The 16,402-nt window shown below is 38.8% G+C and overlaps 2 protein-coding genes across 7 annotated transcripts in view; both read left to right on the top strand.

The window, feature by feature from the left end:
• Window positions 1-9,693, top strand: part of spegb (striated muscle enriched protein kinase b) — a 91,653-nt gene extending 81,960 nt beyond the window's left edge. For all 6 annotated transcript variants that reach the window (XM_060876907.1, XM_060876911.1, XM_060876909.1 and 3 more), the window contains 9 exons: window positions 644-811; window positions 3,395-3,517; window positions 3,860-4,024; window positions 4,754-5,633; window positions 5,785-6,024; window positions 6,306-6,529; window positions 6,890-6,965; window positions 7,200-7,349; window positions 7,467-9,693. In XM_060876907.1, the coding sequence (XP_060732890.1) occupies window positions 644-811; window positions 3,395-3,517; window positions 3,860-4,024; window positions 4,754-5,633; window positions 5,785-6,024; window positions 6,306-6,529; window positions 6,890-6,965; window positions 7,200-7,349; window positions 7,467-7,746 (2,306 nt within the window). In that variant the 3' untranslated portion in view covers window positions 7,747-9,693. The remainder of the gene's footprint in view (window positions 1-643; window positions 812-3,394; window positions 3,518-3,859; window positions 4,025-4,753; window positions 5,634-5,784; window positions 6,025-6,305; window positions 6,530-6,889; window positions 6,966-7,199; window positions 7,350-7,466) is intronic.
• A 2,515-nt stretch (window positions 9,694-12,208) lies between these two features.
• On the top strand, window positions 12,209-14,067 carry LOC132850715 (SPEG neighbor protein-like). The gene is made up of 5 exons (XM_060877377.1): window positions 12,209-12,260; window positions 12,412-12,518; window positions 12,823-13,130; window positions 13,217-13,358; window positions 13,449-14,067. Exons 2-5 carry the CDS (start codon window positions 12,412-12,414, stop codon window positions 13,585-13,587), a joined length of 696 nt encoding a protein of 231 aa, XP_060733360.1. The 5' UTR covers window positions 12,209-12,260; the 3' UTR covers window positions 13,588-14,067.
• Window positions 14,068-16,402: the final 2,335 nt, after the last annotated feature.

Below are 16,402 nucleotides of genomic sequence, written 5' to 3'. Positions count from 1 at the left end.
TAAGACTGAATCCAGCTCTTTCAGAGGTGCTGCTTCATTGTGTTGCTGGGCTAAATCATGGATTCTATTTATAGATTTTGAGACGGCATTGTCACATGCACTGCAGATATTTATAGAACACTGTCTAATGCTAAATATCAGCACAAAGTCATATTTCACCCTGTTAGCCAAAAATGCAGAGAATGAAACAATGAGGGTTATTTAAAAGGCACTTTGAGATTCATTCATTCATTCATTTTCTACCGCTTATCCGAACTACCTCGGGTCACGGGGAGCCTCAGGCGTCATCGGGCATCAAGGCAGGATACACCCTGGACGGAGTGCCAACCCATCGCAGGGCACACACACACTCTCATTCACTCACGCAATCACACACTAGGGACAATTTTCCAGAGATGCCAATCAACCTACCATGCGTGTCTTTGGACCAGGGGAGGAAACCGGAGTACCTGGAGGAAACCCCCGAGGCACGGGGAGAACATGCAAACTCCACACACACAAGGTGGAGGCGGGAATCGAACCCCCAACCCTGGAGGTGTGAGGCGAACGTGCTAACCACTAAGCCACAGTGCCTCCCACTTTGAGATTATTAATGTTAATGTTATTTTGGAGTGTAATGCAACTATGATTGTGGATTCTTCAGATAAAAAGCCACTGGAGATTGACCCAAGAATGAATGTGATCTCTTGCCCTGATGGAAGACAACTGCTGATGATTATGAAGACCACCAAGAAAGACGCAGGACTTTATGAATGTGTGGCCACAAACGTATTAGGCTCTGTCAGCAGCTCCTGTAAACTCTCTCTTGCGCGTGAGTTCATGCAAAAAAAACATTCATATGTGTAAATAATGTGTCCATACTGTAGCTCAGGCTGCCTGGAGGCTCAGGAGGATTGAATGGACTTGAATCGTATGCAACTTTGGTAAAATAGTTAGGTCAGAGAGCCTCCATAGACATTTTTTTCATATATAGCCTTCTCTCTGGTTATTAATTTCATTCATGTAGAATTGTTAAGATGTTGCATAAGTCGAGCACAGACAAAAGAAAGAAAAGTCGAGCACAGACAAAAGTTGTTAAGTCGAGCACAGACAAAAGAAACAAAAGGAAATCAGTTAACTCAGTTTAGTGCAAAGTTCTTAAAGCAAAATACTAAATATTGCATTAGAATGAGTTATAGTTTGATTACGCATTACAGCTGTTTATATTTCATAGATGGTGTGTGTGTGTGTGTGTGTTTCCTCTGAAGCCCTATTAAAAATCTCCATATACAGTCACTGTCCGCTTTATAAGGAATACCTGCACATCTGGACATTGATACGGTTATCTAAACAGCCAGTTTTGTGGCAGCACCACAATTCAAAACATTCAATTCAATTCAATTCAAGTTTATTTGTATAGCGCTTTTTACAATGGACAATGTCTCAAAGCAGCTTTACAGAACATAAACCTAGAGCAGAAGGTAAACATAAGGAGAAGTATAAAGAATTAATATAATAAAAATTCAAGATATATATATATATACTGTAGTTCACAGTATGTATGTACGTATGTATATGTATTTATCCCCAATGAGCAAGTCTGAGGTGACTCTCAGGCAGCAGTGGCAAGGAGAAACTCCCTTAAATTGGTAAGGAAGAAACCTTGAGAGGAACCAGACTCAAAGGGGAGCCCATCCTCATATGGGTGACACTGGAGGGTGTGAGTACAAATATACAGCCAAACAAATGCTGTATTGGTGTAAGGATCACATGGAATTCAGATCTCCTCTTAGTATCATCATGCAGATACAGGTCAAGAGCACATTAAACATATCAAACATCAGAATGAATAACCAATGTTATCTCTGTGACTGCTTATAAGAAAAGGGCTGCTTTGATTATTTCAGTAATTGATCTCCTGCTTATCTCTTTGTTTTCACACACAACATTCTCTAGAGTAAATTTGTACAAAAAAAAAAAAAAACAACATACAATATATGAGCAACACTCCTGTGGGTGGAAACGTCCTGTTGATCGGAGAAATCAGAGGAAAATGGCCAGATTGCTTCAGCTGCCAGGAAGACTGAGCAGAAATATATTACAGCATGCATATAACAATATACCATTAAACCTTGATGTGGATTACCTAGATGAGAAGAGATCTTCTGTTAGCAACCGCAGAAGACCAGATCAGGTTCCACTCCTGTCAGCCAAGAAAAATACTCTGAGGCTATCATGGGCACAGACTCACCCAAACTATACAGCTGAAGATTAGGGAAAAAAATTCACCTTGTATTTTATTGCAAGGCTTCAAACTTCCAGCATCTAGTTTGGGTCAACTTTGTACCCATGATAGCCTTAGGTTCTTGTTCCTGGCCGACAGGAATGAAACCCGATGTGTCTTATTGTTGTATCTCATCCACATGAAGTTTTAATGTATTGTGTGTTCTGTGGTGCTTTTTTGAGTTACTACAGACTTTCTGTCAGCTCAGACCAGTCTGGGCATTCTCCTCTGATCATTTTTTATCAACAAGGTGTTTCAGCCTGCAGACCCTGTTCACGTGATGTTTTTCACGCCAGTCTGAGTAAACTCGAGACTGTTGTGTATAAAAATCCCAGGAGATCAGCAGTTTATAGCATACTGAAACCTGCCCATCTGCTACCAACATCCATGTCACATGTTTTCAAATCTTTGAACATTAACTGAAGATTTGGATTAGATAAGTGCACAGCCGAACAGGTGTATGTTGAGACTATTGAATTAAAATAAAGGACAGGACAAAACAGAGCGCAGCAATGATTTATGGAAGCCATGCTCACAGACACACAGTTTGTGCTCAGTACAGTCACAGCAGCTGTTTCACTGGCTATGTCATCACTGATTCCCGTGCGTGTCTTACCGTTCTTTGCTTGGATGAAAAGGCTAACACGGTTCTTATCAATGTGCAATCCAATTTCCTAACATGACAAGAGGCCATAGATTTTCTGTGCCAAGCCTGCCTTAGAACTGATTAACATGGCAAGGTCATTCAGAAATAGGAATGTGCGATATTTTCACATCAGAATTTTTTTCCCCACTCTGACACAATTTGATAAATTTGGGAAAATTGATATTTTCATGCTGAAAATTCCCATTTAACTGCACAAGACTGAGAATGACGTTCCACGTTCCCAATCGTGTTATAAAATTGCACATGAATACATCTTACAGCATTTCTCAAAACATATGTCTCTACTATAATTTAATAGTAATTTCCACTCTGGTCCGAAATTCAATGAATTACTGTAGAGTTAGCAACTGTTAACTATAGAGTTTGTTAAAATCACGTTTACGCTTAGATTAAACATAAAGAAGTGAATTTACTGGACTTTTAAATCACATTCAGTACTACATGGATGATGGTTTTTTTTTTAGGTCTGCCAAACCCACCAGGTACACCAGAGGTTCCTCAGAAGTATCAAAACACTGCACTGGTTGTGTGGCGTCCATCAGACACCATGGCCCCTTGTACTTACTGCCTGGAGCGCAGGACAGAAGGTGAGGAACCTTTAAGATATTTTGCATACAAATTGTAATGTTAGGTAAAAGTTTAATCTTTCTACTAATTTAAAAAAAAACAGCATTTGAGATTCTGAGCTCTATAAAGCTTTGCTGCCACCATTAGTACAAGCTGGGTATTACAATTTGTTTCTTTTCTTCCCATTCAGGTTTAGGGATCGTCTCTATAAACTGAACCTTTTTTCAAAGAGTGAAATTTGTTTTTGCGATTTTTATCTTCAGATTTTTTAGATAAATATTATTCCTTTCTATTTAAAGAGGTGGTTTCCATTAACACATAAAATAGGTTGTAATATTTTATCACTTTTTTTTTTCCTTTAGGTGAAAGTAATTGGCTGATTGTAGCCACTGGTGTGGCTGACTGTTACTGCAATGTCACAGACCTTCCCACTGGCGCCACCTACAGGTTTAGAGTGGCTTGTGTAAATAAAGCAGGCCAGGGACCATACAGCAATCTGTCAGAGAAAGTCACCCTAGATGTAGCAGGTACATTTTACTTTACTTTATTATAGTTTACTAGTCCTAACCCTAACTCTATTAATAATGACAAATTCATTCTATTGATAATGTTTATGAGTGGAAAGGATAGGAATAAAAATTCTACTGCTCTAATAAATAGGCAAATTATTACTGTACACATTTAAATAATAATAATATCATTTGAAATGATAGATTATGGGGGCACGGTGGCTTAGTGGTTAGCACGTTTGCCTCACACCTCCAGGATTGGGGGTTCGATTCCCGCCTCCGCATTGTGTGTGTGGAGTTTGCATGTTCTCCCCGTGCCTCGGGGGTTTCCTCCGGGTACTCCGGTTTCCTCCCCCGGTCCAAAGACATGCATGGTAGGTTGATTGACATCTCTGGAAAATTGTCCGTAGTGTGTGATTGTGTGAGTGAATGAGAGTGTGTGTGTGTGCCCTGCGATGGGTTGGCACTCCGTCCAGGGTGTATCCTGCCTTGATGCCCGATGACGCCTGAGATAGGCACAGGCTCCCCGTGACCCGAGGTAGTTCGGATAAGCGGTAGAAGATGAATGAATGAATGAATGATGGATTATGTCGAACAGTTAACAGTTAACAGTTTTAATAGTTAAAGGGGTTCATGGTTGCAACAGGTTTCATGATTGTCAAAAGAGAATCCCTGCTCTGAACACACCCAACTGTGAGAACTCCTCTGTTTAATGTCATCACTCTTTGTTTCATTTTTGTCTGGCAGCACCTGCAAGATCCACTGAAACCGTCATCGTCAAGACTCTTCCATCAACAGCAGGTCCTGCTGTGGTAACCTCCACCATGACTGTACCGCCTATAAAGCTGGCTGGGAGTAAATCTGTACCCAGTACTTCTATAACTCCAGCTCCTCCTCCATCTTCTGCCAAACCTGCTCCATCTTCTGCCAAACCTGCTCCACCTCCTGCCAGACCTGCTGCACCTCCTGCCAAATCTGCTCCAGCAACCCAATCTCCTGCTACATTGTCCATGTCAGCCTCCATGAATCGTAATGTACCTAAGGTATCTCAGGTCCAGCCTTCCATCCCAAGCACATCTGCCCCCAGCACATCTGCCCCCAGCACTCCTGCCCCCAGCACACCGACCATGACCAAAGCCAAAACCACCCTCAATATCACAATGTCCAAACCTGCCACTAATATATCTGCTCCTGTCCTGCCTAGCACATCCAAACCGTCCCCTCCTGTTGTTCTCCCTAAACCACAGACTCCTATCAATGTGGTTCCACCCATGGCACAGACTCCTCCTGTGTCCCCACCTCCATTAGTTTCTCCTCCACCCACCCTTGGTAAACCCATTTCCTCAGTGCCCATGTATGTACCTGCAACCACAACAGCTCCTGTGACCCCAGTTACCCCCAATACTCCCTCTGTTGCCCTGTCTCCACCTGTGGTGTTGGTTACGAGTCTCACTCCTGTCGGGGAGGGAAGTGCTACTCCAAGCAGGATGACTCCTAGTGGGAGGGTCACTCCATCGGGGCGTGTCACACCCACAGGGCGGAAAACTCCATTGGGCAAGCCAGGAGAGTCTGCCTTACGACAGGGTGTACCCCAGAAACCCTACACCTTCATGGATGAGAAGGCCAGGTAATATACACCATATAAGTACAGAATACTAGCTGATATTTTTTGAGGTTGTAGTCTAGCTGACGAATTGCTGTTTTGAAGCCCTGTTTTGAGCCATGAGAAAAATGAATAAGGACTAATTAAAATGTCTGCTTCTTGATCTTTACTTTAGAGGCCGTTTTGGAGTCATCCGAGAGTGCAGAGAAAATGCCACAGGCAACCTCTTTATGGCTAAAATTGTTCCATATGAGCCTGAGAGCAAGCAGAGTGTTTTGCAGGAGTATGAAATCCTCAAGGCCTTGCATCATGACAAGATTATGACCCTCCATGAAGCCTATGTCACACCACGCTACCTTGTTCTCATCTCAGAGTGCTGCACAGGAAAAGAGCTTCTCCACAGCCTGATTGATAGGTCAGAAACCATCTGGCGTCCAGGCGTACATGGCCTGATTTTATTTATTTATTTGTTTATTTATTTATTTATTGACACAGCACTGTACTGTATTATGCAAAACAAATTGGACTCAATTGACTCAATCGTGACATATGCTTATATTTAAGTAATAAACTGTGATAATGCTTTAATTCCACTTCACTTATTCAGAAATCAATAATCATTCATGCTGTAGAGCAGAAAGCATATGCTCCTGTACACACCAGACCGCAATGTTTAAAACCCTCTCTCCATTTCAGGTTCCGTTACTCTGAAGATGACGTGGTGTCTTATACTGTGCAAATCCTGCAGGGTCTGGACTACCTGCACAGCAGGAGAATCCTGCACCTAGACATCAAGCCAGACAACATTATAGTGACCTACATGAATGTGGTCAAGATCATTGACTTTGGCAGTGCTCAGACTTTTAACCCACTCTTTCTGAAGCAGTTCCACCCTCCTATAGGAACGCTGGAGTACATGTGTAAGTAAAGAATATTGTGGCCGCTTGTACTGCGGAGAGGAATTCAACCTCAAACCGTTCAAAATTATCCTCTTTTTTAGGAGCACATCTGTTATGTCACACAAAATCTTGGTTCAGAGTAAAGATATATTTTTCTGAGAAGTCATTTTACAGATATGGATCTTCACATCAAACAGTGTTACACAATCTAGGCGTGACTTTTTTCTATTTATGCCGTTTCAAAAGATCCTACTAACCTTGTAACCTTAACCATTTGAGTACGTGTTTCTTTTGCTCTTTTTATGGATGTAATTGAGCACATCTTTGTGCTCTGTAATTTACGTTTTTTTTTTTTTTTTAATCCTTCTGGTTTGCTAAAAGCTCCCGAGATGTTGAAAGGAGACATTGTGGGACCTCCAGCTGACATCTGGAGTGTTGGTGTATTGACATACATTATGTGAGTGGTGACCACTTTTTACCTACAATATGGTGTGTATATAATACACTATATAATACAAAATCTATGTGTTTTTTTTTTTTTTTTTGTCATTGTATTTGTCATTTTCAGTCCTGCATTTCGAATAAGATTTTGAGCAGGTGGCCTGATATGGGTAAATATTAGCTTTCATTTGAATACAGCTCGAAATAACATGGATTTCTTTTTGTTTGTTGTGGATATTATAATGCTTAGGGTCAGTGGACGGCTGCCATTCATGGAGAATAATCAAGCAGAGACAGAGGCCAGGATCCAGGCAGCCAAGTTTGACCTCAGCAAGCTTTACCAAAACGTGTCCCAAAGTGCCTCTCTGTTCCTTAAGAAGATCCTGTGCAGTTACCCTTGGTGTGTACTTTCTCTTTTCCCAATATTGTCTACCTGACTTTTAGCTGAAGAATCCTTAGGCAATGTCAGAGCACTGACTGATTTGCATGTGTGTGTGTGTGTGTTGTTATATTCCAGGGCGCGTCCCTCCATCAAAGACTGCTTCAACAACTCTTGGTTGCAGGATGCCTACCTGATGCGACTGCGGCGACAGACACTCACCTTTACCACCACACGTCTCAAGGAGTTTGTGAGCCAGCAGCAGCACATCAGGGCTCAGGTGGCTACCAAGCACAAAGTGCTCCTGCGCTCCTACTCTGCCCAAACCCCCACCACACCCACCACACCTACCATGCCCACCATACCCACCACGACTGCCACTATAACCTCTATACCCTCCACTCCTGTCACTCAGTGAGCTCGGCTTGGTTTTGATGGAGCGATGTTACCCAAGGGCAGAGGATCTCAGAACAAATGGACAAAGAGGCACGGGCTTGTGATGGACTGAAACCATGCTGAGCCCTGACTGGATCACAAGAGAGTGTGTTTGAACCCATCAGGCACAGCTTCAGTAACACTACTATTCAGAAATAGATTCAAACACACCCACAGTGTGATTTCAATTAAGAAACTCAAGCACATAATCTATGGACTACTAGCAGTAGATTCTAAAGCATTACGCTCTATCAGCTATGGCCAGCATGCTCAATGCTGTTGTGTTCACTGTTCTGCACCTAGCTCCGCCCACAAACAGCCATGCCACACCCACGTGTTACCTTGCTATGACCCATGCTCCTTTTTTCAGCATTTGTCTAAGATAAGACAACATGAACATGTACAACTACATTTGCTAAACATATTGTAAATGTAAACTTTTGTGGTGTTTCCATTTAATAATTCTGGGGCCTTGACATTTGTGGAGAGAAATAAAAACAAAAAAGAAAAAAAAAACATGTATATCAGAGTTTTCTGCTAGTTTTTATGAGATTGAAAATTTTATTACAGGTAGTTGTTATACTGTATTCATTAATATATATAATGTAAAGTAGAGTTAAAGGACAATTCCAACGTTTTTCCAAAAAAAAAAAAGAAAAAAGAAAGAAAGAAAGTACGAAAAAAAGATCATCTTCATATTGTACAGTGTTTTAAAACATTTTGGCTGTTTTTGTGAGAAATCTTTTCATTTTATGTAAGACGTGGCACAAAAATGCCTGCCATAGGCTTCCACAGGGTGTAAACTGAATCCAGGCCTCAGTACATTTTGTACATCCTTATAATTTTTTGAATAAGATATTTATTATTAATTTATTACTAACTATTGCAAAAATAATTCTTTACCCAGTTCATTTGATAGCTAGGTATAGTGGCTGTACCTACCTCAGTTACCTGAGACAGGCTATGATTTACAAACTAGGTAATACGTTATCGTTAATAGTAATAGTCTAATAAACTATGTAAAATATCTCTAGGCCAATTATTTAATTCATTGTTTCAATTTTGAATTTGATTATTTAGGATTAATGATTATTTGTTTAACGATACATCCCAGTTATTATTTTAATATTTTTTATTCGTCTTATACAACAGAAATCTGTCGGCGCTAACAATTTCCTATCTAATAAAAACCAGCACGTTGTACATTTTATTAATTTATAGCTACATTTTATATTGTGGAAAATCCAAGTCTCTCTTAAGGTAATAAGAAAAAAAGTCATGTTACCGAGTAACCCAGCATAAGAGCTTGATATCTGACTGTTACTGACACTGGAAACTCATTCCAAAAATGTTAAAGAAACATCTATTTGCAGATGCAGCTACAACATATGAGCAATTACACATTTTTTTTACCCTGTTACTTCAGACATGATGCTTTGTTACAAGACGTGCTTTAAAATCTACTTTTCTGCCAGAACTACTGTTGGAGCTTCTCTTATAGACAATGAATCAACACATTCTGACCAATCAGAATCGAGCATCCAGCAGAGCTGTGCTGGAAGATAGATATAATAGCTTGTTATTACATATGAATATTTATTCTTGTTATAAGTTCTTTATGAAAGTTTTACTTTTCTCTTTCATTATATGCCTTGTGGAAATCTATGAGCTCACTTTGAAATATTGTCACACTTCCAAAATGATTTTAAAACATTGTTATATATATATATATATATATATATATATATATATATATATATATATATATATATATATATATAAATCATTGGAATTTTCTTTTAAATGCAATTGAGCACTCAATCCTTTCTTACTGCAGTGCCACTTGATGTTTTACACCAAACGTAGGAAATTATCGTCCTTGATTTGGGTCCTGAGCAGACTGTGACGTCAGATTAATGTTTTTTATTTTTTAAAAGAAAAGTAATGTTAGAACTGTTAAAAAAAAGATTCCCAGGATTTGGAAGTCACTTATTTATTTATTTATTTTTAATGTATTGAAAGATTACAAATCACAGAATTTGGGGTTTTGTGGGGTTTTTTTTTGTTGTTGTTGTTGTTTTTTTATGCATTTTTGTTCGATCTGTACACTGATGTAATGCAAGCATGTGATCAATTCAAATATTTATTTCATAGATTAAAGAAAATAAAAATTCATTACCTGTGGCAGCGAGAAGAGGGATTGTGCCATCATTCTTCAGAAATGTTTCATTTATGTTTTTTTAGCTTCATCATTCTCAGAGTGAAGAAATGCTGCTACATAATTTATTGATCCTCATTAAACAAACCGACTAGTGGGAAAGTTGTAAGTTACAACTGATTAACCAATGGTACCTTTATAACATCTTTATTTCACCTGTTTTAATGGAACACTATGCTGTTCACTTACATTGTAGCCTGAGAATGGTGACTATTAGCATCGCTTTTCTAGTCATAACAAAAAAAGATAATTATAAAATATAGAATAGTGAATGATTTGTACTTAAATTCTGTCATATAAAATTCTATATTTATTCAGGTGAGCGTATGGTTTGATTATTTTGCACATTATTACAGTAATATTGTTTTTTGCAAGTTATTGAGATAAGTAAATGATGCTGCTTACCAAAAGCATCCAAATGTTAAGAATTTATTAACAGGTATTATTAGAGCGAGTTAATCTTAAATAAAGAAATTCATGTCAGTTTGTCTAGTTCCAAAAACGATTACGATCATGTTTTTGTTCCTTTTATTTACAAAACACATGCACAATCTGCCCTGATTGTCTATGATTGTGTGTGATACCACAAAATAAAAAGAAATAAATAACGACATCATTCAGTATCATATCATAACCACTTTAAGTGTAACTCTACAGTTGAATATAAAGCATCGTGCACATCTACCAAACATTGAACCTCCACAAAGGTATTTCTGTGTCATTTGTTTGGACAAATGATTTCTTGTCATACGAGTTAGTTATGCAAATGTTATTACAGTGCAGATTTTTTACAGAAGCACTAATTTTAGACTGTATCACATGATGGAACAAGTACTTGTAAGCTGTGCTGCCGTCTTTTATATTTTTAGGGGATATAGATTTCTGGTTGAAATTGTTTGGGTACAAAAGTAAATCCTGAATGCTGTTATGCAGTGCAGTGAGACATTGTGGTTTGTTTTTGCTACACAGAACTATGCCGGCTTATTTCTATTTATCATTTACATAAAATACAAACTTTAGCTGTAATTACAAGGCCCTTTTGTATGTCTTGCCAAATTTATAGTTTTGTTTTCCTGTTTAATAAACTTTGAATCTAACAGTGAAGGAAAAAAAACTGGCTGTGTGACTACAAAATAAATTGTTGGTGTATTTTTTTTCTTTGTATTACATGGAGAAACCCATTAATGTGAAACTGAAGAAGATTTTGGAATGCATTGCATTGTTGACAAACCTGGACACTGTCTGAATGCTTTATGGGTTGTATGAAATAAGTGTATATGTGAAAATGCAAATTTTAGTGAAATAAAGTCAGATATAAAAAGCACTATATCTGTCAATTTTGTCAGCAAATTTTATCTTAACTGTCCAAAGATATAAACCCCCATTAGTTTAACACATAAATCGACAATAGTGCTTTAATGTATAAAAATCTAAAATGATTGATATTCACAACATAAGAGCAAAGCCACAACTGCTGCTAATAGCTCGTGAATAACTATTAATAGGATGAGACTTGGATAAGACTGTAAATGTTAAGCAGGCAGCTGTTTTATTTATTAATAGTCGCCTTTAATGTTATGTAATATCCAGAAAACAAGTTACTTCCCATACTCATTTACATTAATGCTGCTATAAACAGTCATAACCTCACCAACCTATTTTTTTCCTCCACTATATAAAATGAATAAGACAAAAAAAATGCAATTTGTTGTGTTGCAGGGAAACCTCAAGGTCCTCTGACTTTCAATAACCAACTTGTGATATTTTTCCAGATATTTTTCCAGAATTCAGCATTCAACAGCACTGTGGTGTAAACTGTGCACAAACTATTATAATACAGGCATTTCACTATCCTTAAAGAGAAAGCAGTCCATTATCTAAATGCCTTGATGCCTCTAGAAAGCCCAATGGCAGACCACCTTTGTAAAAGCCCTCATCCGGGAGGACTCGTGTTTCACAACTACTGATCAGGCATCCTCAGTCAAAGGCCAAACTGCATTCTGGGTAGTCTCTTGGGTCTTTCAGCCCTTACTTCACTATACAAGGAGTTGTCTGCTACTCTGGAACACTTGGTGAGCATCTTTTTTGGACTTCTGATGGTCAGGAGACTGCAAGCAATGATCCAAAGAAGGACAAATGTTGGGGTGGCATCTGTAGGCCCCTTACAATTAAGGCTTCATTAGATTAGACTTCTCCCATTGGAGGTGTGTATATAAATCCAGGTTGAGGGCAACAGCCTGTGTGTATCGTGAGTGAGTGGAGCTATTCAGCCACCCGGGGTAAGTTCTTTCTTATTTTTGTGGTGATTATTTTTGCACTTGTTTTTCTTTTTAGTGGAAATTTAAAATGATCACCATGTCCAGTAACGTTTTCTGTGAAAAGAAAACCTTAACATATAATGTGTCAGTTTATTGATTTTAAATTTGACAGATGTCCAAAGTCAAGGCTGCACCCCCACCAGGGTGCACAATTAATATCAACGACCCTCAAGTACAAGAGGCAGCTATCCGCATCCAAGCTTCTTATCGGGGCCATCGGTAATAAACAATTTCACAACATAAGCGCAAAACTTTTCATCTACAAATATTGTTAGCACTCATAGAAATGTGAATTTCGGCCAATGGAAATTAATGAGTCAATTTGCTTAACATACTTAAATAATTTAGGTAAAGATTTTAGCATAAAGATAAAATATAAATGTATACAAGAAGAAAAAAAATGTACGTTTGGGGCAATTTAAATGACTTTAAGCAGTGAAACCGGTTGCATGAATAAAAGACTTTTTGATGGGATGACATTAAGGATGTCTTCAAGTCCTTCACTCTGTAATATTTGTTTAAGGTCCAGGAAAGAGCTACGTGAAAAAGGTCCACCAAAGTTTCTGCAGGAGTTAAAAGATGTGCTCCTGGTGGAAGGAAGTGCGGCAAAGTTGGAGTGCCGGGTCAGTGCTTTTCCTGACCCCTTTATCATCTGGTCAAAGGATGGAAAAGAGCTAAAAGATGGACCCAAGTATTGCTATGTATTTGAGGACCCTGATATTGTGGCGCTAGTGGTGCGTGATGGAGAGTTAGCAGATCTGGGCAGATACACTGTTACTATTAAAAACCCCTTTGGTCAGACATCCGGCTCTGCCTGTATCAGAGTAGAAGGTGTGTAGAGTTTGGAAAAATGTAACAGCATAATACACATTTGGATTGTTTCAAGAATAATCCTGAAAGACATTTTCTATATGCAGTCCCAGCTAAGGTGACCAAGGGACCAGACAGCATAAAAGGCAGAAGAGGTACAACGGTGGTGCTGAAGGCAGAGATCAGTGGGGAACCTCCCCCTGATGTTGGCTGGCTCAAGGATGGAGACGATATAGAGGAAGACGACAGGTAGAGACTGTATTGTTCAGGTCCATTTATCAAAATATGTCATATTCTCACTTACTATGTTGTAAATACTGTTGTGCATATTTCCTCTAGAGTATTTTTCGATGTTGGTGACACCAACACCATTCTCACTATTAAAAGTGCACGTCCATCGGATTCGGGGAAGTACGAGGTGTTTGTGGAGAACAACTTGGGAACAGATCAGTCCTTCGCTCGAGTGGACATCCTGTGAGGACAATCAAATTGTTACATCAAACATGAACATCATTTGTTGTGTATAATATGTTCTGATCTATCTAGACAACCTATGATGGCTTGTATTATTAAAGATAAAACTATTCTGAATTCATATATATATATATATATATATATATATATATATATATATATATATATATATATATATATATATATATATATGATTTCATGTGATTTCTGTTCAAGTCTCCTCAAAGGCAGTACAGATTGTGAAGGGTTTCAATGTGGAAATTTCTTGACTGTCATTGACTATCACTGTGCATTGTAACCCCTTTATTGATGAGGTGTTTTCCTTTCTAAAAAAAAGACACACGATATTAAGGAACACTGCAGATTTTCTTTTTTTTTTTTTACAGCAGGATACTAAAATTTTTAAAGAAAAAACATGCACATTGTTAGTGTTACATATGAATGTATACAAAAAGAGTAAACTATATTCTTTGAAAAGAGTAAATAGTTGTGGTTGCTGACTTGGATGGACGAATGGTTGGATGGATGGGTGGATGGATGGACGGATGCATGGACGGATGGGTGGATGGACAAATGGGTGGATGGAAGAATGGGTGGATGGATGGGTGGGTGGACAGATGAATGGATGGGTTGGTGGATGGTGGTTGAATGGATGGATGGACGAATGGGTGGACGGATGGAAGGATGAATTGATAGATGGATGAGTGGATGGATGGTGGTTGAATGGATGGATGGGGGGATGGTTGAACTGCTGTTCATCCCAGGTGATTCATCCCCAGGTCATGACCTTGCTATATCCTTGCACAACGATCTGATCTCCCCTTCAGCCACAGCTCACAACCTTGGGGTAACCATGGACAATCAACTGTCCTTTTCCTCTCATGTTGCTAATGTGACTCGCTCATGTCGGTTTCTTCTCTACAACATTAGAAGGATTCGGCCATTTTTGTCCACACAGGCTGCTCAGGTACTTGTTCAGTCTCTTGTCATTTCTAGACTGGATTACTGCAATGCACTGCTGGCAGGTCTACCTATGAACGCAATCCGTCCTCTGCAAATGATCCTCTGCACGGCTTGTTTTCAACCTGCCAAAGTTCTTGTATACCACCCCACTGCTGCGATCCCTCCACTGGCTTCAAAATGGACCAGCTCCCTCTTACCTCAAAGCCCTCATCACTCCTCGCACTGCACCCCGCACCCTCCGATCTACCAGCACTGCTCGACTGGTTCCACCATCTCTCAGGGTAAGAGGCAAGTACAAGACTACAAGACTCTTCTCTGTACTGGCACCAAGGTGGTGGAACGAACTTCCCCTAGAGGTCCGGACAGCTGAGTCACTGGCTATTTTCAAGCGGCGGTTGAAGACCTACTTATTCAGGAAACACTTCAACTAGCACTTCTTTCCTTATCTTTTGCATTTAAAAAACAAAACAAAACAAAACAAAAAAAAAACCCCACAACCTTTGACACTTTTTCATTGTAACTTTGAACAAATGTTTTAAACTCATGGTATCTTAAATATGTAACCTAGTGAGCCAGCATTAATGATACAACGTTAGAGATTTAAGCACTTAATGTACGTCGCTCTGGATAAGGGCCTCTGCCAAATGCTGTAAATGTAAATGGTTGAATGAATGAAGGGACAGATGAACGGACAGACGATTGGATTGATGGATGGATAAATGAATGGATGGATGTATGGATTGTTCTGTGTTCGCCAACTTTGAGGACAGATCTAATTCTCTCAGTCCATGTTCTGTCACATTTATCCTACACAGGGTCACCGTAACCTGAAGCCTATTCCCCAAGAATCCGGACACAAGGCTCAATCACAGGGCACAATCACACACACACATTCACACACCACACACAGTTTACAGATCCCAGTCAGTCTTTGGATTGGTGGAAACCCATCTGAGTATCTGAGGAAACTCTCAAACGGTGTCCATTCAAAATGTTCACCTTTTCACACATCAATTAATATAAAACGGCGTGTATTGGGGTAAATGTGGCGTGCTATAAGTGTATAGACATAACTCTGTACACAGGGGACCTGAGTTTGACACACTGCTGCTGCTGTAAACTTAACGAAGCGCTCGGACTTTGCGGACTCTCCCTATTCTTCATTCTGGGGCTGTTTCAAGGCGCCCGGAAAGTTCGCAAGAAACTTTTCACACCTAAAAACTCTGGGTTTAAAGCGCATAACCACACAGTGGCACATATACTGACAGTTTAGAGAGAGTTTAGTGTAGGTATTAGTCTATGTTCTCGCTCGCCGTCCGCGTTAATTACAGAGTAGAGTGAAGCGTAAAGACGCATCGTTCCATACAGAGGCAGCGTTTAAACTTAGGTAGACTTTGCAGAATTTAAAGGGGCAGCGCACAATTTATTTTAAAACCTATTTCCAGTTGAAAATGTAGATTTTAGACACATATTGTATTGTTTCAGGTCGTTTTAGATCATTATTTAATGTTTTATATAACGATTATTTATCTGGATTTAAAACATTATAAAACTTTACCCTGTTTTAACTGATTTATATATATATATATATATATATATATATATATATATATATATATATATATATATATATATATAATTTTTTTTACAAGGTTTTTACGTAGGTTTTAATTAGTTTATTAAACATATACATATTGTATAATGGAAATGTTTCCCCTATAATGTTTATTATTTCAACTGGCAGTAAGGTTATATTTTATTAAAAATATATATATAATTATACTTTACACAGCTGAAAAAAAAAATAAAAAATCTTGGAAAGAAGGGCCTACACTTTTTCTTTCTTTCTTTCTTAC

The sequence above is a fragment of the Tachysurus vachellii genome, chromosome 8 (assembly GCF_030014155.1).
Source record: "Tachysurus vachellii isolate PV-2020 chromosome 8, HZAU_Pvac_v1, whole genome shotgun sequence".
NCBI classification, from domain to species: domain Eukaryota; kingdom Metazoa; phylum Chordata; class Actinopteri; order Siluriformes; family Bagridae; genus Tachysurus; species Tachysurus vachellii.
This window is presented reverse-complemented; position numbering and strand designations above follow the sequence as displayed.